At 46.6% G+C, this 21,434-nt stretch overlaps 1 protein-coding gene across 2 annotated transcripts in view; it reads left to right on the forward strand.

Moving 5' to 3' along the window:
* The first annotated feature begins 4,400 nt into the window (after positions 1 to 4,400).
* The window catches only part of SMG7 (SMG7, nonsense mediated mRNA decay factor), an 85,391-nt gene continuing 68,357 nt past the window's right edge, over positions 4,401 to 21,434 (forward strand). The window contains exon 1 of one of the 2 annotated variants that reach the window (XM_019530969.1): positions 4,401 to 4,723. In XM_019530969.1, the coding sequence (XP_019386514.1) occupies positions 4,695 to 4,723 (29 nt within the window). In that variant the 5' untranslated portion in view covers positions 4,401 to 4,694. The remainder of the gene's footprint in view (positions 4,724 to 21,434) is intronic. The other variant, XM_019530970.1, reaches the window with a different exon arrangement.

The raw sequence follows: 21,434 nt of genomic DNA on the forward strand, positions 1-21,434 counted from the left end.
GCTGTGCAACAGCTTTGTGCAGAGCTAGTCTAGGCAGTGCTGCCAAACCCATAGCTGCATAGGGATTCCCTAAATAACTGGAATATGACGGGCCATATGAAAACACTAGCATGACTCTTACTGTTGTGTTCCAGTGCACATGTCATGCAACACAAGCTGCTTTGTGCTGACTTAAAGCTTTGTAGCAATGATTATTTGAGCTGCCTGAGGAATCAGGAAGTCCTGTCAGCCTTGCTGCCTTTACTGAGACACATCTGAGGCTCTCTCTTTTCAGGTTCTCTTCTTCTCAAAAAAAACCCCAAACCAAAACAAAACAACCAGACATTGGAATAATGATGTATAATATATAATACTTAGTTATATATAATTAATTAAGTACAGCCAGTATTCCCATGCTATTATGAAGGAGGCCAAGGAAAGGACTGTTTTATACCACTATGTTGAGACAAGAATTTAAAATATTTTGGAGTCTTGTTATATTTTCCTTATGCATAGGACTGATCTCAATTAGTAACATAAAGTTAAACCTCTGAAATTCATTCACATCTTTTAGGGCCCTTTCTGATTTCCATACGTAATATTGGAAGACTATACTAAAGATTTGTTTCTGAGAAGAAGAAAAATCACCATTTTCAAGAGAGACATGGTTAGCAGTGTTAGTCTGAAGACAGGCAGAAGGTGGCACCTTAGAGCACATCCACACATGTAGACACATGCGCTTGCAGCAGCTCAGATAGGAGTGGCACAAATTTGAGCTGGGGATTTTTGCCTCAGTTCACATTCCTGGACATGCACTTTGGTGTGGGGCAAGTTGTGCCACTTGGGGCAAAATAACCCTGCCCAGCTCCTCCCAATCTGCAGCCAGAGGAATCTAGAACTTCCCCAGCAATATAAAAACCTGCCCTGCTGAGCAGCTCAGGGCTACTTGTCCTCAGGAGCTTCTGAGGCCTAGCCAGTTGGTATCTGGGGACACTACTCCTTGTGCCAGCTGGACTGCTGAAGCAGTCCTAACCTGGAGTAGGCCCTGCCCCCTCTACCCACTGCAGCAGTTTGGCAGTGAGAGATGCTGCCACCTGCAACAGCATCCTCCCCGTTGGACTTGCAGCCCCATGGCTGCACACCTGCCAGACCTGGATGGGGTGTCCCCGCTCTGCGGGGCAGCTATTGCTCAGAAAATATGTTCCTTGCAGTGGCCCTCTTTGAACTGTCCAAGTGTGTCCTCTTGATCCCAAATGGCCAAGAGGTCAGCCACCTCATCTGCCCTCCAGCTGAGTCCCCACTGCTGGCCCTGGACAGGCACCTCTGCCTGGTCTTGTCACTTGTTTCACCAGCAGAGATCTTGGTGTTCCCTGTTTAAAAATTGCAAATTCTCTGAAAAGAAACCCAAATTATCTCATTAAAATACCCAAAATAGTGTTCTTTTGCTGTTAAAATGAAATGACGCTATATATAGAGATATCAGTTGGCAATGTTTTATTGATATATTTACAAGTTTAAAGCAATTTGTAAGCCTACCAGTGCTTAAAATAAAATAATTTCTAAATATTTATATGCTTTGGTATTTACTTTTGGCTTTTTTTGTCAGAGAAAAATCAAAGCTGCCCCTACCCTCTTTGCTAACCAGGATGTGCAGCTCTGAGCAACACTGACATGCCAGTGCCCTGCCCCTGCCCTTGCCCCTCACTCTCAACCCACAGCCTGCCCCTCTGCTTCAGTCCCTTCACTGTTAACCCACAGGGCCAGGTGTGTGGATGAGGGATCTGTGTGGGTGGCTTAGGGGTGTGGGGTTTGTGGGTGGATTGTGGGGTGACTGTGGGTATGGGGGAGGAATGTCTGGGGGGGGTCATGCTTAGGAGGGATAGCTCTCCCACAAAGGGGCCATGGCTCCCCCCCCACAGGGCCACAGCCCCCCACAGGGGCCACAGGCCCCTGCAGAACCACATGACCCCCCACAGGGCCCAAAGCCCTGCCACAGGGCCCAGATCTCACCCCGGGAGCAGTAGTGGCTCTCGGGGTGCTTGAGGCCTTCCTGGCACAAGCCCCGTGCAGCATGGGACAGCACAGCTTGGCCCCGGCCGTCTGGCACTCAGTGCTGCCTGTGCCATATTGTGCAGGCCCAGCTTGGCTCGGCACGGCACAGGGCCATGCACCTTCAGGCAGCTCCAGGCTGCTCGGGCTGTCTCCCGGGGGCTGGCATCACTTGCAGGGGTCATGTGTCGTGCCAGGCTGGGTCCTGCATGCATGGGCCCCATGCGCCATCAGCAAGGGGCAGCCATAGAGATGCTCTGGACGGCTACTAGAGCATCTTTTTGGAGCACCCAAGCCTCTGGTTACCTAAGGGTACGATCCTGCACTGTGCCCTGCTCTGCTTTTTTCTTGCGGGTTTTTTTTTGTTACCTGGATATCCAGGTACCAAATTCTGAGCCCACGCTGCAAATGTTTTTTTGTTCCTAGCATGCCTCTTGCCGGTGCTTTGAGATGCAGCAAGAGGCACATGTGGGTTCGTCTGGAAGTGCCCTTAGAGACTAAATGTTTAGAGGAGCATGAGTTTTCACAGGCAACAACCTACTTTTTCAGATTCTATGGAGAGACTGCAAGAATATATAGGAGGAAGATCACACAAGAGGAGTATCCTTGGTGCCAGGAAAGAAGTGTCAGGTGCAATTTTCCAGTACTTTTGGAGCTTTACATATTCCCAGGATGCATTTATTATTATTATTATTGTTGTTGTTGTTGTTGTTATGCCAGCATGCCTTAAATTTATTTCTCCATCTCTTCTCATTCTGTTTCACAGGATACCTGCATCTATTGTTTCCCCAAGTCTCTCCAAAAACACCCAAACCAGTTCTAAAGCTATTTTTTGCTGCCTCCCCTTTCTCTTAGTTGACATCACAGAGAAGGCAGGGAGAGGAAGGTTACACTGAAGCTGGAGGAGGAACCAGGCTTTTGCTTGAGGCACACCCTGCCCTAGAAGCTGTCATTAGAGTTAGTCAATAACATCTTCCTGTTTCACTGGAAATTCTGTCATTTTAAAGATGAAATAGTTCAAATTTGAAATATTGTCAAAATTGTCAAAATGTTGAAATTCCTACAGAAAGGGAACTGAAACTTTGTTTAGAAAACAATGAAAATGGGAATTTTGACCTATTCAGGATCCCTGGGCTGCTACAGGTTCATAGGCTCCTGTACTGCCCAGCTGGCAAGCCCTGGGCTGCTAGAGCCAGGGATCCCAGAGATCCAGGCAGCCTGGCCACTCAGAAACCTGGGGCCTGGAAAACCTTGGAGTGGAGCAGTTAAGCATCCAATCAGGCAGGCATCTGGGGAGCCAGGAATCCATGGGATCTTGACAGTCCTGCAGAAAACCAGCAGGGAACTGCTCAGATGATTTCTGTTGGAAGTTTTGATTCTGTAGTTCCTGACAGAAAGATCTTGTGTCAGAGGTGTGACTGTTTTAGATATTTTCCCCAAAGTACAGAGGAAGAAACTGAGGCACAGAGCAGGCAAGTTGCATTATGAATGAGCAGAACCCAGGAGTCAGGCACATGACTTAGCAATGAGAGCTGCTCTGCTCCAGCAAGGGCACTGTGGGATGAGATCATTTTTCGGTCACAGCGGGCTCTATTCCCTCAAGTCACCCAGGCTCTTTTGCTTGTATAGGGAGACAAATGATGCCATCGCAACCAGCAGGAGCAAAGCAGAGGTAAGGACCAAAGTCACAACAGACCCAAGGCCCAGCTCCAGGGCTTGAGCTTCAACATGGAAGTGTCCGCCTCATTCACTTCCACCCAGCGCATGGTGGCCTGGCTAGGGATGCGCGCAGAGCAGGGCCCGCGTGTGCAGGGGAGTTAGGAGAAGAGCAGGTGAACTTGCTCTTTAAAGGAGGGAGAGAATCTACAAGGTGCAGCAGAGCCAGGCCCACAGGGACCATGGGGACGGATGCACTGATTCCCCAGGGGGCTGGAAACGTGTGGATCCCCCAGTCGCCCTCCACAGCTGGATGGAACAGCTGGATTGGAACAGCTGCCGCCTCCCGCCCAGGGGAGCCGCTTTCTGCGGGGCTTTCGGGCCAGGAGCGTCCCCCGGAGGGGTTGCGGGCGGCTTCAGGCTATCTTAAAAGCCTGCAGCCTCCCCTGGCAGCTGAAGGCACTCCTGAGGCCGCGCAGCGGTTTTCCCTCATCCCTCCCGCGAGCTGCGGGGGCGGGGTCGGAAGAGCCGGAAGAGCTGTGCACTCGGTGGTTGCTGTGGTTACAGCGCGGCCGCCAATGGGCTGGCCGCAGCGGGGGGCCGGTGACAAGCGGGACGTGGGGAAGCGCTTGGCTGTGGCACCGGGCGGAAGTGCGGCCGGGGGGCGGGGCCGCTCCCGGAAGTGTGGGTGAGGGGACGGCATTGACTGGGAAGCCCGGAGGCGGCTGCTGCTGCTGGCGGCCGCGGCGTGCGGAGGCGGCTCGTCGAGCCCGGGCGCGTGAGGGGGCCGCGAGCCCCGCGGCGGATCTCGCGAGAGCGGCTCCCGCGCCCCCCCGGCCGGCGCTGCAGAGCAGCCTCCCCACCCCCGCGGCGGCAGGAGCCTGGGCCCAACACGGGAAGATGGCGGCGGCGGTGGTGGCCGGAGGCAGCGGCTGCTCCCGGGCGGCGGGGCGGCCTGGCCTGTGAGACCCAGAGAGGGGGCGGCGGAGGCGGGCAGTGAGTGGCGGAGGATGAGCCTGCTGTGTGCTCAGTACCTCCGGTGAGCGGGGGCAGGGGTGTCCTGCGGGCGCTGCCCGGGCCCGGGGGAGGCCGAGCGGGCAGGGGGCGCTTCCCACCCCGACGCAGGGCCCCTCGCGGGCGCGGGCGCGGGTCTGCCCCTGGCCAGGAAGGAGCCGGGGATGCCGCCCCCCCCGGGGAGGAAGGGCTGGGGGTTTGCGGGATGCAGTGCACTGGCCCCAGGGGCGAGACGTGGGGGAGTTGCCTTCTTCACATGAGGCAGCTGCAGCTGCCTGTGGCCATGAAGCGTCTCAGCTCTTTAGGCAAGGTCAAGCACTGTCATGTGGCAGGAAGGGGGTTACTTTCCTCCTGTCACAATGTTAAGAGTGGGTGCAGTGCCCTGCTGGAGTTCGGCCACTCAGTGGCCCCCAGTGCCAAACAAAACCCCACGCGTGTCTGCTGAGTGCTCTGGATGCCTGGGGTAAGAAAGGCAAGTGAGCAGCAGTCGTTGGGTTGCCAAAAGCTCCCACGGTCCCACCTGAGCGTGCAGAGCTGTGCAGGTTTTCTTTCTCAGAGCTGGTCAGATTGCGAGAAGACGGGCCCTGAGGACCAAGCTCCTGGTTGGGTGGTTCATAGGATGGACAAGTTCTTGAAGTCTAGAAGGTGAAAAGTGCTAGATACTATTCTGGGCACTAACGGGGCCTGCTCCTTCGGCTCTGGATCCTCATTTCTCCTTTTGGGGGGACCAGATATGACAACATGCACCATTCTCAGTAAAAACTCTAGGCAAGGAAGGATTTGGTACCAGTGACTGTGCTAAAAGGAGATGCTCATCTCATCTGAAGTCTTGGAGACCAAAGTAAGAACCTCTAAGGAGGCAATGCAATTAATATGCTTTACTGTTCTGAAAGGTCTTCTGTCCAAGGCCTCCAGTTCAGTAATTTTGGCTGTTACCCCCACACTATTAATTCCCAAATCTCTACCCTTCTCTGTCCAGTCACATGTCTCTAGCTCCATCTGACTTCTCCTTGGTTGATCAGATGCAGTTTAAAATTCATCCATCCAAAAGCAGATTTCTTATATTTACTCTGTTGCTTGTTTTGCTATTGACAATTTCCGTAACCATCTTGTCTCCCACACCTATAATTGGTGTTGCATCTGATTTTGATTCTTCTATTTTGACCCATCCCAACACTTTCTTTATTAATATCTCTCACATCTATCCTTTCCTCACTGTCTTCACCACTGCTGCCTGCCCTTCTTGCTGTTGAACTCTTTTATTTCAGCTATCCAAATCATTACTGTTCAAGTTGCATTTGCTCAGTCAAAATCACTTGTTGTCTTCCTGTGCCCTCCCTTCATAAAATTGTTCTGTTAACGTTCTTTATCCTATCACCCGAAGTTCAAGATCCTCTTCACCCAAATCTGCGCCCTTTCTTTTCATCAGGTCTTTGCTTATCTTTTCACTTATTTCCTAGCTTTGCCTTGTATACGAACAGCACCTAGCGTAATAGAACTGAGGAATCTTGAAATTAGTATAAAAACATTTTGGAATGTTTCTTCTCTTTGCTGAAACCTTATCTTCTCTATTAAATAAATCACCTAAGTAGTGTTGGTATTCTTCACATTTCTCCCTCACCACAACCATTCTTTGTCTTTTTATTAACTTGCTTGGATAGTACGTTTTTGGGACAGAGAAATTGTGTGATCCACAGCTGTAAAGTGTTTTTCCTGATAAATATTGGCGAAACTGGGGAATTGACAGTTTACTTGTGGATTGCTGGTAACAAGTTGGGAATAAAGCCCAGGAATCTTAATTTATGTTTTACTAGGCCTGGACTTTAGGAAGAAGGCTATCTTTTCTCTTATGGTGACATAAGAATTAAGTTAAGCACATTTATTCTTCATATGTTTGATCTTTATGAGAGTGAGAAGCAAGGAGAAAAAAAAAGCACTTGTAGGTCAGTATGAAGGATAAAGATGTAAAAAAGGCAAAACACCAGTTCTTCAAATCCTTTGCAGATCATCTTTAAGAACAGTTGATTCCTTTACATAGGTTCTTGTAGACTTACATGTCTGTTGCTGCTGGATTCACTCTTGCTGTAATGCACTCTGTTCTATTTGCATTTATGGACAAATAAGGAAAACATCAGAAATGCTGGTCATGGTTTTGTGTGAAGTCTGGTGAGAGGAATAGGAAAGTAAGAGATTGAAGCCATAATTACATTCAGGCATTTGAGACCTCTTTCTCATTAATGTTTTTTCAGGAATTGTAGTCCACATGGCTTGTCAGTTCAGAGGAAAGCGGTGCCTAGGGTATGTCTTGTGAATCAAAGCATTTTTTATTTGGATATCTCTCACTCTCAGGTTATTTTGGGAATCCCCAGGTACTTGCCCCACAGCTAGTTGTTAATCTTACAGGAACAGACTTGTCTATACTTGAATGTCTCTTGTGTGTCCTGCTGCAGGTGGAAGAGATGCCTAAAAAAACCCCCACTCCTAGCTGCATAATCTCTGATGAGGAACTACATGGAGAACAGTCTCCAAAGCTCACTGTCACTTCATCCCTCTTTTAAAAGACACTAGTAGGGGAGGTCAGGGTCAGGATGGAGGAAATGCTGAGTGTATATTTGAAGTAACTTCACATACATGTAGGCTGTGATTCTGTAAGGAATTATGTATATGCTTAATTTCATGCTCAGCAAGCATTGACTTCATTACAATTTTTTGCTGTACATAAAGCTAAACACGGGAACAAATCTTGTAAGACATAATGCACATTTCCAGTATTATTGGTGATTTGCCAAAAGGAGGTTGGTGTAGCTTTCTGGACTTGGGGTTGGGCCAAGCAGGTAGTTTGGGAGGAAAAAAAATAAAAATGTAAAAAGCCACCCAGAAAAACCCTCAAGCATAGAAGCAAATTTGATGTGAAATTAGTGGATGTCATGATGCCATTTTAAGTAGCATTTAGGATGGAACTGAGCTTCAATAGAAACCTTAATGTTTCTCTTTATTTCATTTCTCTTCATAGAAGACAAAGTTCACTCTTTCCTTTCATGTCTGCATTGAGGGAATAATTGCATAAATGTTAAATAATAAATCTGTTAGTACCTTGAAGCGGTAATTCAGGTGTATTTCATGAAGGGGAGGACTTCAGTTCTTAGCTAAATGTACCATTACTCTTATTAGACCACAGCATCTAGGACTTTGGTACCACAGCATCTAGGACTTTGGTAATTCAATTACCTTTTAATTTTATGCTTACACTTAGAAATTCTAGTGCTAAGAAATCAGTAGGTAGCTTCTTTAGGTTGTTTAAATTCAAACTGGATCTGTCCTTGTAGAAAGGCTACTGTCCCTTTTACATATGCCCTGTTTCTTCTCTCGACTGCCGCTTTGCTGTCTCCCTCTCATCTGTTCAATGGCACATTTAATCACTTCTTCAGTGTTACCAGAGTAGCTGTACGTAGCCTTGTAGCACAAGATTCTGATAAAGCCCAATTAGACCATAACCAATAAAGGCATTCACAGTGCTGCTTGAATCTAAGGCAGGAGGTGGGCAATTATTTGGCTTGGCGGGCCACTTAAGGAGTTTTGGTGAGCTGTTGAGGTCCTGGTAGGGGGGGTGCTGTAGAGATGCCAATGAATCCCATCTAGCCCACTGACTACCACCAGGAGCCTGGGAAGGGAGGGCTGCCCCTCATACTACTACAGTCTGTCACAGCTGGACCAGGCTGGACCTCACAGCACACAGACTTCTTCGCACCTCCATATCCGTTGCTCCCCAGCTTCCTGTTGTTCCTGTGTAGTCCTAGCATTGTGGCCACCAGCAGCTGGGCCTGCACGAGATGGGCTGTGATACAGCGTGCCAAGTAGCTGTCTTACCTGCTGCTATTAGCTTATGCTGTTGGGAAAGTTGGGGCCAGCTGCCTGGGTTGAGTGCCCCCCCCCCCGGCATGGACTCATTTTGTCAGGTGCTTATGTCTGTGGCTCATTTTGGCAGGTGGCTGGACCTGGTTGCCAGTGGGTATGGTGCCAGAACTGTGTAGCTTGTGCAGCCACAGGGCCAGCTGTGGGGGGAGGGAGGGGAGGTGGAGGTGGAGTCTGCACTGCCTGACCTGGCCCAGTTCTGACTGTGACAGAGAGAATGGTGTGAGGCACAGCCCTCCCTCCTTAGCAGTGGCTGGGAGGCTGGATAGGATAAATTGGCAGGCTGGTTATGGGTCATGGGCCATATTTTACCCACCCCCGATCCACGGGCTGACCACAAGGTACCAGGTGCTCCTAACTATCTAAGGATGAAAACGCACTGAGAAAAGCTAATATTACGTTTTTAAGTATAATCTTGTTGTTAACACAGGACTCTGTAAAACACTACTATTTATTGTTTGTTTGTCTTGATGGCTGAAATAAGTAAACAGCAGTCCTATTTCCCACAGCTTTATAAGGTATTCAAATTAGTTATAGCTATTCTACAGAAAGGAGAGTAAAGAGTAGTTCAAAAGATCTGAATGGGCTTCTTTAAGAAAGTCTTGTTATAAGGTGCTGTCTTTGGAGGGGGATCATCTCTTCTTGCTTCCATCTTTTTCATCTTTATTCTTCTGATGTCCCAGCTCTTTTTGTTAAATACCTTTCACACTGGATACCAGAATTGCTGCTAACATTTGACACAAGTAGCTCTTCTGATTCTTAATGTAAGGACAGGGTAATAATTTAAATGGAGGGAAAAAAGTGATTGTAGATATAAGTTGCTACCTGTGTGTCTGCTATAAACTGGCAGTTTTGTGGGCATTGTATGAGAAGAGGTGCTTAAGGAGGATAGAGAAATAGCTTGGTAGAGTTTTAGGGGGAATATTATTCCAAACATGAAAGACCATATGGAAAAATATTAAAGTTGTTGTGTCAAGGGAAGAAGAGATTCAGTGTGTAAATGAGCTGGTACTGATGCTGAAGGAGGTAACATGCATTTAAATGTGGGGGTTATGGAAACAGGTTAAATTGTGCAAGGCCTTGAGAGTATGTACAAGAGGCTTATTCTGCAGTGAGGAAGCAGCAGCAATTGGAAGAATTTGTAGATGTAGATCATGTGGTTAGAACGATGGGACAGACTGTGATCTTAGCATGTTTGAATGGGTCTGAGAGGAGCTTCAGTAGTGAAACTTCTTTGGCCTTGACTATTGTGGCATGAGAGGAAAGCTTTGGATCTGAGAGGGGTTGCAGTAGTCAAGGCCGGAGAAGTTGTATTATTCAAGACACAAGAGAGGCCTTGACAAGACCTTAGGCAAAATAAACTCCAGAGGTTTATTAAACTGGTACAATATCTTATGTACTATTGTATTTTTTTCAACTATTGACTGTACTCAAATATCCCTGTTTGCAACAGTGATTAACATGCCTCTTTTCAGTTTGGACCAGCTAACAGTCTGACTTCTCCTTCATCATGCCAAACTTCTGTGTGCTTTTGTCACGATCGGGTTGGTCTCATACTGTGCTGTATTTGAAGTTAACAGCAAAACAATGGTCTAGTATCCTAGATGAGCAGGTCAGTGCAGGTATGTTACAAATATGCTCCACCTGTTCTGGCTTCTGTTTGCTTCTAGTGGCAGTTCACGATTGATCTAATCAAGTGGTTCTCAGCCTTTTTAGCCTCAAGATCCCCTTCATACCTTTCCTGAATTTTCAGCACTCCATTTCAGAACCACTGGACTAGAACCTAACTTTAGAAAAGGCATGGATTGGTGCCCAGAGGCTAAAATCGTTAAGAACTACTGATCTAGCTAGTGCCAAGTGATGGAGGACTTAAACAAGCTTGTGTACTTTCTACTGTTTGCCCCTTCCCTGCCTGTACGTGAGGGAGAAAGGGAAGTCTCCACTGGAGGCTGTTCTTGTGGGGTCTCATGTGGCTGCAACTGCTTCTGGACCCTCTTTTGCATGCCCTGGGAATGCGAGGAGCACAGTGCACAAGCCAGGCTACAAAATGCGGTTCTGATGCTATGTCAGCTGCCTGAAGCAGAACAGTGTGGGAGTAGATGACATAGGGTAGAGGTGGGCAAAATGTGGCCTGGGGCCCAGATACAGCCCACCAGGCCATTCTGTCTAGCCTGCAGGGCCCCTAAAATATTTAGAAAATTTATATTGATCTGCCCTGGGCTGCCAGTCATGCGGCCCTCGATGGCTTGCCAAAACTAAGCAAGCGGCCCTCTGCCCAAAATAATTGCCTGCCCCTGGCATAGGGGCTGCCAAGGGGACAGCAGTAGTGGCAGTGGACCCCAAAGGAGTAGCTGCAGGCGCCACTATGCAGCTGGGGCAGGTACGGTGCACCACACTGGGGGAGAAGAACTTTTACTTTCTTACACAGGGGCTTGGTGGCATGGCACCTTTAGTGGGATCCTTCAGTACCCTGGTTGAGAGTCACTAGTCTAACCTGTTTCTTCCTGCTTTAGGGGTCAGCAACCATTTAGGAGCAGTGTGCTGAAATAATGCAGTTTGGTCTGAGGCTGGCTGCTACCTATGACCAGCTTCCAAATGGCTTTGCTGCTGAATTGCCACTGATAGTCTGGCTCTGGGGTTGGATTAAATCACTTGGTGGGCTGTTTTGGTTGGTTTTTAGTGTATGGGGAAGAGGGGTCCTATGATAGGTGACTAACTGATGCTTGATTGAAAAGTTCCGGGGGGGGCACCTAAACTTGAAAGGAGCATGACCAAAGGAAGGTACCAACTGTGGAATATTAGTTTGAATGGAGCATTAGAGGAAACAAGCTTGTTGACCTTCAGTGGAGGACGTAGGGCAGCCTTTTCCATCAAACATTTACTTGGTGATTATTGCTGAGCTCCTATGTTTTTCTGCTATTCTGGAATAGGTCTCTTTATTGTGGGCTGTTTTAATATTGGTATTTAAACTTGCTGTGCATCCAAGTACCACAGTGATGGTCTTATTAAAGAAAACAAACTAAATCATTGATTACAATAAAAATAGCATGGCATTCAAATAACTTATAAAATCTGTCTTACAACCTTTTTATGTGAAAGATGCTCCAGTAAAAACTACTTTCCCAAATGAAACCAACACCCCTCATTTGACAGACCTTGCCAGTTGACTTGAAGTACTAGCCTTTGCAAATAAAGCTTTACTGATTCCAGGTGATCAGAAGCTGCTGTATCTTATCTTTTATTGTTTGCTGAGGGAATGTGCTTTAAATTTGAAATTTGATTATTGGGAGTACAACTGCTTAAATGAGAACAAACTGGCTCATTGCTCAAAATGGCCTGGGTTCATGTAAGAAGGTTCAGTCTTGAACATTTGGGGAACTACTGCTTTGAGTGTGTGTGTGCGTTTCCCTTGGGACAAATAGCAGCAGTACATAGTTGTGCCTCTGCTACTTGTCCCCCGGGGAATGCTCATGCACATGTGCTTTGGTGCGTAGCAAGTTGCCCTGGGTGGTGTAGTGGAGGCTGGCCTCTCCAGCCTTAACTGGGGTCCTGGGTGCTTCCCAGGGCTCCAGTGGCAGTGATCCAGCACGCTGAGACTGGCTGGCAGCCAGAGCATGGCTCTAGCCAGCCAGGCTCTAGTTTTGTGTGGTACATGCTGCTACCACATTCACTGCCCTGCTTTTTTCCAGACGTGGGGTTTTTTGACACCGGAGTCTCATTGTCAAAAAATCCCTTGTTGTGCTGCAAATTAGCAGCACGTGAATGCCTGCATGTGCAGCGTGTGTGCTTTGCAGCACCACAGACAGGTTTGCAGCACTGCATATGGCACGTGCATGCTTGTCTGGGTGTGCCCTTGGGATCTTGACTTCTTTGCTGCTTGGTTTCAGCCAATGAAGGTCAGCAAAAGTAATTCTAGACCTTTTCTGCAGCAGTAGGAGAGGGAAGAGATGGCAGTTGACCTGTTGGAACATTAGCTCTACCACTGCTCCTCTGATCTTATTGAAGGAGAAGCTTCAGTGAGTGTTGAAGTCCTGAAAATAATGTTCCTTCACTGCCTCTGTTGTAATGACTCAGAGTAGCTGTTCCTTAATAGAAGAACACAGTCCTCAAAGGGGATGACAGAAGAGTAATGAAGAGTTCATCTAGGATACTGATTCAAAACTTGAAACCCCTTCTTCACTTCATTTAAAATCTGCATACACACCCTGGAAAGGAAAATAAAACTTAACTTAAAACACAGTCTTATATTTAGGGGCCTACCTAAATTGCAACTGAAGTTTAGCGGCACCTCGCTGTGTCTCCCCTCCTGTCCCCTCCTCCCCTACTGCTGAGTGGATAAGAGGCAATAAATGCCGCTTGGCTACTCTATGGCCAAGGGGGTGGGGAAGGGGAGCAGTGAAAATAGCAAGATTAAAGGTACCACTGTACCACAAACTTTCACTGTGATTTTGGTAGCTCCCTGCTTATATTCCCTTATTGCAGCTTAAGAAAATCATAGGTTTGTTGGTGGGACTCTTTTTTTTCAACATACTGCTGTTGAGGTGGTATGTTGTGCTCTAGGAAGCACAAGTGCAGACTTTTCTGAGAAAGCTGTAGGTATCTGGATTCTCCTTCATCTTCTGTCCCTTCCTCCTTCATTCTTTGTTTTGCGAGATCCTAATATGTGGTATAGGGCTACATAAGGAATCAAGGCTCTGTTTGCTTTGTCCTCAGCACCTCATTGCTGTCTGCAGTGAAACGGTGACTATAATGATTTCATGCTATACAGGTTTAGTCTATGTGTTTATTTTTGCTGTAGGTCACAAGGGTGCTTAGAGTACTACCACTGTACTGATTTCATTACCAGAATCTGCTTGGTTGGCTCTGTCCTCATCATGCATGTAAATCCAGTGACCTTTTCCTCAGTCTGAAAGCTTTAGGTCTGTAGCATTGTTCATATAGGATTAATGACTAGAGGACTAATTGATCTTGGAAGCATTTCTCAGTCCTCCAAAATAAATGGAGGAGCAGTAGAGTAATACAGGTCTCATTGTTGTCATCTTTCCCATTTGGGCTCCCAAGAAAAACAGACATGGTTTTGATAGTGTCAAGCAGGTTCCCAAAGTGAAGGAAGACTGACTCAGGTGATGTCTTCATTAGCGTATGCTTATGTTGCATTGAATTACTTCACTCACTGCCCATGCAGAGCAGTGTAATACTTAGAGTTAATGATGGAATAAACTTCTGAGCCACGTTGACCCAGCTTGATTTTTTCCTCTTTATATTCCAGGAGGACTTTTGGATGACTCACTCTGGCTTTTGTACTTGAGGGATAATTCTGTGGAACCAGAAGGGACTGAGTCTTGCAATTGGTTGCACTGATGTTAGTAACTGACTGAATTTCATTAATGGGATTCAAATCAAGACCCTTACGGTACTTTGGGGTCCTGCTAAAGTTAATTTTATCTTCTACCTCTAGGACAGAAAGCATTAAGTTATTCTTTAAGAGGTGCTTGTGATGTTTCTGATATATCAGTTAAAAGTTTTATCATCTCCAATGGCATCATCCACCTTAGCTTTTCTTCTTGTTTGGTGTTTGTGCATGTAAATTTTTTTCCCCTCTGTAATCTTCCTATTTTGCTAGATTCAATTCCTGTACTTGGTATTATGTTGTAACATTCATAAATTTCCCTAGGTTCCAGTTCATCTTGGCTGCTTGCAGACATTTAAAAAAAACCCCCAGACAAACAAAAAAACATGCTTTACTGGAAGAAACAGTGCATTACTTTGACCTGGCTCAGCAGTGTCTATATAGATTGGGCACTTCAGCGGGATTTTTTGGCACTTTTATCTAATAGCTGATTAAATCAGCTATTAGATAAAAGCGCCAAAAAGCCCCACTAAAGTGCATGATCTATACAGATGTTGGGCAAGCCAAGTCCAGCTAACATGGTGCCTCTTTTGGGCATGTGCTTGGCTTGGTGTGTGTACATACGGAATTTAAATTTAAAGCGCTGTTTTTTTTAGTTTGTGTTTTGTTTTTTTTTAAGTCTCCAAGCAGCCCTTCTTTCTAGGAGAGAGCTCCATTCAGGGCAAGTGCTGAGTCTGTTTCACCTACTTCATGTTTAACTATGAAATATTGGAAAAGCCACTTCACACACTGGAGAGTAAAGCTCTTTGGCACCAGATGCATAGTACCATTTTCTCTTAAGATTTCTGTCTTTTAGCCTGGCCCATGGCTTTGAGGATTCCATAGGAGACTGGTCACTTTTTTCATCACTAACACTATGGAGCATTTGGATTCTTAAATCTGTTGAGGTAGCTTTATGTTAGAGGTGCACCAATACACGAGTCCAATATTGGATTGGCACTGATCAAGAAAATTGATTGCATCAGAAATTGGCCTGATGTGGCTGATAATTTGGCCAATACATGCCCTTGCATGCGTGCACCAGCGCAGTGTGGAGGCAGCAAGGAGAACAGCCCGGCATCATGGAGAGCTGCGTGCAGCTGATAAGTTTGTTGTGGTGGAAGGGGAGGAGGGAGGGAAGGAGCATGGGGGTGCAGATCAATGTCCCCCTCCCCCAGTGAGGGAGGGAGTGGAGCAGGTGCTGCCCAGTGGGGACAGGGTGGGGTATGGAACGGAGCCATGGCTCATCCACAGGAGCCGGGAGGAGGGGGTGTGTGTGGCTCCTGCCACTGCATGCACCCTGGGAGAGTGTGGGGTGGGGGACTGCCAATGTGGGCTTGGGCTGGGGCTGCTCTAGGTTCTTCCTGGCGCATGGAGGCTGTGCTCGGGATTGTGGGGCCACACTCGGGGCTGTGCTCCCAATGCATGGGGCCTGTGCTCAGGGTGGGCTGTGGCGGTGTTGGGAGAGGGGCTATGGGGGGCAGGGTTGCAGCCACCTGAGATTTTGCCATAGACACCCCCCCTGCTCATAGGCCTCTCCCAGTGTCACCGCCGCTCACCCTGAGCGCAGCCTTGACCCCACCCCTCTGTCCTGCACCCCCTGGATGAGCCACGGCTCTATCCTGTGGCCTGCCCCAGCCCTGCTCCCTTCCTCACGGCAGGGGCCTTGGATCTGCCCCTCCACACCCCTTCCCTCCCCGCTGTCCGTCTACCACAACAGACTTACAAGTTTCACTCAGGTGTATCAATAATTGGATCAATAATCTCTGTCGGTGCTGCACTACTTTGTCTGACAAGTGGCACTTTGGTTTTTGGACCTTTCTGCTCTTAGTTTATTTTGAAGAAACTGGCAACTTATGGTGCTTTGACTAATTTTAAAACCATTTAAAGAAAGCAGGTGATTGAGTTTCCCAAACAAGACCAGGTGAGACCAGTGTCAGGTACTTCTCAAATTGCTGTATGTTGTGATAGTTCTTTCTAGCTGAAGAGAGAAGTGACTGGGGGCAGAAGAGATAAGGTCCCTATGGGTTTCCTGTGAATATTGATGAAGGTGGTGGGCACAACTGACTGGTCTTTCTCAAACAGGTGTTCAGTGCCAGGGGACGATGTAGGTATAACTTTAATTTTGCTCTCATGTATTATGATAATCTTTATTTAGTTGATCACATAATGACCTGTGGAGGTCCCTTCCACTGTTATTTCTCTCTGATTCTGTGATCATATAGCATTTTGTGCCACAGAACTTTTGTATCATTCAGCACACTGTCTGAAGCTGCTTCAAAGAGAAATTCAGGTTGTGTAGTGAAGGAAATCATGCTGGACCCAAACCTTGTTTGGTAGGTATACAGGGACTGAGACAGGGGGTTGTGGGACGAGAAAGAAGGTCAAGTAGCTAATGCAAGTGCAGGCTTCCCTTTGGAATTGGATTCTATCCTGTTTTCTGCCACAGAGCTGAAAGGCTTGTTAACACCAAGAACTTCTCCCAAATACATGCCTAAAGTAAATCCTTGTCTCCTAAGTACAGCATTAACTTCGTTATGAAGGAACCAAAATAGTTCCATTGTAAGGTTGTCTTGGGATTTTCATGTAAAAAATAAATAAATTTTTTTTTGTTTTTTGTTTTTTTTAAATGTTATTGTTCCCTCCCATCTTTACAACATTTATGCTTATTAAAGCTATGCATGCATTTACTTTAAGGTCGAAGTATTTCAGAATGACTCCTTTTATAACTTTGAAATGGGGAGTGTAACCTCTTTGCATGCATCTACCTAACAAATTGTTGAATTTTGCCCTTGAAGACTTTAGACCCAAGTAAAATTAAAGTCTTGTATTTAGTTAAGAAATGGTTTTTTTAAAAGTGAGTTTTTTTTAAACTGCAAATTTAATTACTAGCTTATTCTGTGGAGGCTATTTGATGTATTATTCATCAACATTTGGTGAACAAGGTATTGTAATTTCAGGTGTCAATGTTATGAAAATTAGCAAGAGAAGTAACATAGCCTCGTTCTCCTCCAGAGTTAATGCTTGCCTAAGATACCAAGACAGGAGAGGGAGTTCTTTAATGTTTTCTTGTGAAACAGGCCAACAAATCAGTTGGGGTGACCGGTATCACTAGCCTTTTTCTTTTTATACCTAACCTGTAGTGTACAACATTAAAATTGTTATTATGTATTTTTGGACATTCACAAGGGAGAGAATGCTTTGGCTAGAGACTGTAGGACTTTGTGGAGAAGACAGACCTTCTGCGTAACTCCCAAGTCAATATCTGAGGAGTGCTCAACCCCCAGTGTTGTCACCTGGCCTGCGGGTCTTCTCACAGACCCAAGGGAAGCTTCCTGGACTGTGGGCCTGTGGGCTAGATCAGCCAGATGAAGGTGGCATTAAGCCCTGCTCCCAGTGCATGGGGTTGGGCAGAGGTGATGCAGGGCTGGCCCTATGCCATTCATTTGGCCCTTGCAGCCAAAAGGTTGAGCACCTGTAGTATATCTTAACAAGAGTGAGAACTCCAGTAATCTGGAGTTACTGGGCAGGAGGAGGAGGAAATACTCATAAATTCCAAATGGTACTATGAAAGGGAGATTTAAGTAGTAAAAGTGACTTTGAACCTGAATTTGTCAGGAGATGTTAGTCTTTCTTGCTTCTCTCCTTCAGAGCAACTCTTCCTTCAGTCTTGTGTGTACCTTAGAAAATTTGTGGAAAAACTGTACTCTTTCCCACAGGGCCCAGAGTTGCACAGCCTTACTAGGTCATAGATATTAGGGTCGGAAGGGACCTGAGCAGATCATCAAGTCTGACCCCTTGCCCAGGGCAGGAAAGAGCGCTGGGGTCAGGCAACCCCAGCCAGGTGCCTGTCTAGCCTGCTCTTAAAGACCCCCAAGCTAAGGGAGGGCACCACCGCTCTTGGAAGCCCATTCTAGATTTTGGCAACCCTTACCGTAAAGAAGTTTTCTATTGTGTAACCTAAATCTGTTTTCTGTCAGTTTGTGGCCATTGTTCCTAGTTACTCCAAGGGGTGCCCTGGTAAACAGAGCATCTTCTATTCCTTGCTGCCCCACCACTAATGAATTTGTAGGTGGTCACGAGATCACCTCTCAGCCTTCTCTTGCAGAGGCTGAAGAGATCCAGGGCCCTCAATCTCCTCATAGGGCTTTGCCCCCAGGCCCCTAACCATATGAGTGGCCCTCCTCTGAACCTTCTCAAGGTTGTCCACATCCTCTTGAAGTGTGATGACCAAAACTGGACGTAGTACTCCAACTGTAGCCTGACCAATGCCACATAAAGGGGAAGTATTACCTCCTTGGACCTGTTTGTCATGCGCTTACTAATGCATGAGAAAGTGTGGTTAGCTTTACTGATCACTTCATCATATTGATGACTCAAGTTCATCTTGGAGTCAGCAGTGACTCCAAGATCCCTTTCTGCTGCTGCGCTGCTGAAGGTCTTCCCCCAGCCTGTAAGGTGCTGGTGATTCCTTCTTCCTAGGTGCAGCACCTTGCATTTGTCCTTATTGAACTGCATCCTATTCTGTTCTGCCCACTTTTCCAACCTGTCTAGATATGCCTGTATTCGTTTCCTATCCTCTGGTGGGTTAACTTCACCCCATAAAAATCTGCGGATTTGGATAGAGTGCTTTCTACGCCCTCATCCAGGTCACTGATGAAGACATTGAACACCACCAGTCCAGGGACTGAGTCTTGCAGGACTCTACTGCTGACATCTTTCCAGGTAGATACCGACCCATCCACCACCACTGTCTGGGTGCGACCCCCCCCACCACGCCAATTATGCCACCCACCTGTGTAATTATCTATGTCACAGTTGCTCAGTTTATCTATGAGAATATAATCAGATACCATATCAAAGGTCTTCTTAAAATCCAAGTAGATGACATTCACCTTGTTTTCTACGTCTAAGCATTTTGTGACCTGGTCATAAAAAGAAACAAGGTTAGTCAGGCAGGATCTACCTGCTGTGAATCTGTGCTGGTTGCTCTTTAGCATTACTTTCCTCACTAGACTCTCACAAATGTGATCCTTAATAATTTTAGGGCCTTACAGGTCAAAACCAGTGGTTAAATCCCAGTCCTTTTCTCCAAAACATTTTCTCTTTGTTCTGTCTTCTCTGCTGCTTGTTGCTATCCACATCCTCAGCAATTAGAAATTGTACCAGCTTCCTAGTTGCCAAAGGGCTTATCTATCCAGGGGAGAAATTTTAATGGCTTAGTTACTACTGTGAATGACTTTTCCCAGAATAATAGTTGCTTTACTTCTCTGTTCTAAAAGCATGCTAATTTGGAAATAAAATTTATTATATTTCATAAATAACTGGATTAGCTGTTGCTATCAAATATTTTATGTTAACAAGCCTGGGAATCTTCCTTTTTTTTACCTCCCTAGCTTTATGGCTGTTCTGTCTATACCAGTGGTGCTCAACCTTTTCATTCAGTAGGCTGGATGGGCAGTGTCTGATCCCTCTGCAGGCTGGATCCAGCTGGTGGACCCAGTCAGGTTCTGGGCACAGCAGAGACCCATCTGTCCATGTGAGAGCGGTGGGGGGCAACCCAGCCCTAATCCAGCAGTATGGAGGAAGGGTCTGGTTCAGTCTCATGTGGGGAGGTGGGGGAGGGAAGGGTTGTGGCCTGGCCCTGAACCAGCTGCCAGTGTGGTCTGGTCTGGTCTGGTCTATACCTGGTGCATTACTTACTGTGGGCAGGTGAGCAAGTAAAATTTTAGAAGTTATAAGTATTTTAGAAGTGAATTGTAAGCAAGTTGGTAGATTGGAAGAGATTATTGAATTCACCTCTTATTTTATTAAACTTGTTTTTCTTTTAATTCTTTTTTATCATTGTTGGCTTGCAATGAAGAACTCTGCTTTCTTGTTTTTTAAAGAGACCCATGGAAATTTGAGACTTAGATTAAAATTTCCTGTCCTGAAAAAGGGAGGGAGTGTGGCAGGGGCAGGCACTGCCCAGCCATGGTAGGGTAGAGCACAGGGTGGAGCCAGTGGCTCACCCTGGGGGCGGCTTCCACCACCGTGTGCATTGCTGGGAGAGGCATGGGGGGGCATGTGCCCCCCAATTTATGTGTGGGGCAGGGGCAGGCTGCACACTGTGCTCAAGGCTGGTGCCAGCCTCTTCCCAGTGGCTGCACTCATGGTGGGCAGGGCAGGGTGGGCAGCACTGAGAGGCAGCTTATGGGGAGGGCTAGAGCCACCCCAAAATTCACCATAGACCCTCCGATAGACTCCCCTTCCAGCACTACCACTGCCTGCTCTGTCCTGCTGGCCTGAGCACAGCCATTGGTGAGAGGCTGGCACCAGCCCCAAACAGGCAGTGGGCAGCCCCCTTTGCCTTGTGCACATATTGGGGGGCACATGCCCCCTGTGTCTCCCTCAGGGGTGCATGCAGTGGCAGGAGCTGTCCCTCCTCTCTCTGCCCTCTTGCGCCCCCCCAGATGAGCCACTAGCTCTGTCACTCTCCAAGCTGCCAGGCTGTACTCCTGGCATGCTGCGGCTGTGTGTATGCGCGCAAGATTTTTTGGTGACATTACCAGACGCATCAGCCCAAAAAAGCCAATTGCTGATAATGTCAGTTTTCCTTTTATCAGTGCTGATACAATATGAACCGATGTATTGGTGCACCTCTAGTTAAAATGAGGGACGGTGACAAACAACGATGGTATTCAGCAAGATTATTGATTTTTCTAAAGTCCCTTTGAAGTAACTTTTGCATCTCCGGTATTAAACCAAGTGTTGAATGGAGGTGGTCTTTTGAACAGTGTTGTTGCCGATGACTTGAAGGGACACAAGTGGAGAAGAACATAGCTTTTTATTAAGTTTGAACATGAAACCCTTTCTTGTAGTTTAAAATAAATTGTTTTAAAATCCTTTAGTAACTTGGTTTCCCTGTTCAGAGCATCTAAAACAAATGGTTACCTTAGAAACTATGTTGCCAGCTGTAGGAGATGGGGAAGTAAACTGAAATAGCTCAGTGATTCACTCACCCTTGCCTTACCTTATTTAGAAAAGAAAACCCTATAGATGGTGTTGGGGAAAAAAAATCTAACAGAGCATAATGTCAGTTAGTCTTCATTTTAAGATAATGTGAAGGTTTACTTAAGCATTTGTAATCTTTCATTTTTTTTCTAAGAGTAATGGCTAAAATCTCTGGGAAATTCAGTCTTTTTCTACTACAGCAGTTCCCAAACTTGGACAGATTGCACACCACGAAGTTAAAATGATACAAACTTAAGAACCCCTAGCAATTTTTTGTCATATAAAGTAATTATAATAAATCTGTTAATGTGTACCATTGACAGGTTGTCTGCGTACCACTGGTGTGGTACCTGTACCACAGATTGGGAACTTCTGCTCTACTGTTCTTAACTGTTTTTATTCCTACCTATTCTTGTAATTTAAATACCTCATCAACCAATCT

Source organism: Crocodylus porosus, unplaced genomic scaffold (genome assembly GCF_001723895.1).
Source record: "Crocodylus porosus isolate Cpor-Errol unplaced genomic scaffold, CroPor_comp1, whole genome shotgun sequence".
Lineage (NCBI taxonomy): Eukaryota > Metazoa > Chordata > Crocodylia > Crocodylidae > Crocodylus > Crocodylus porosus.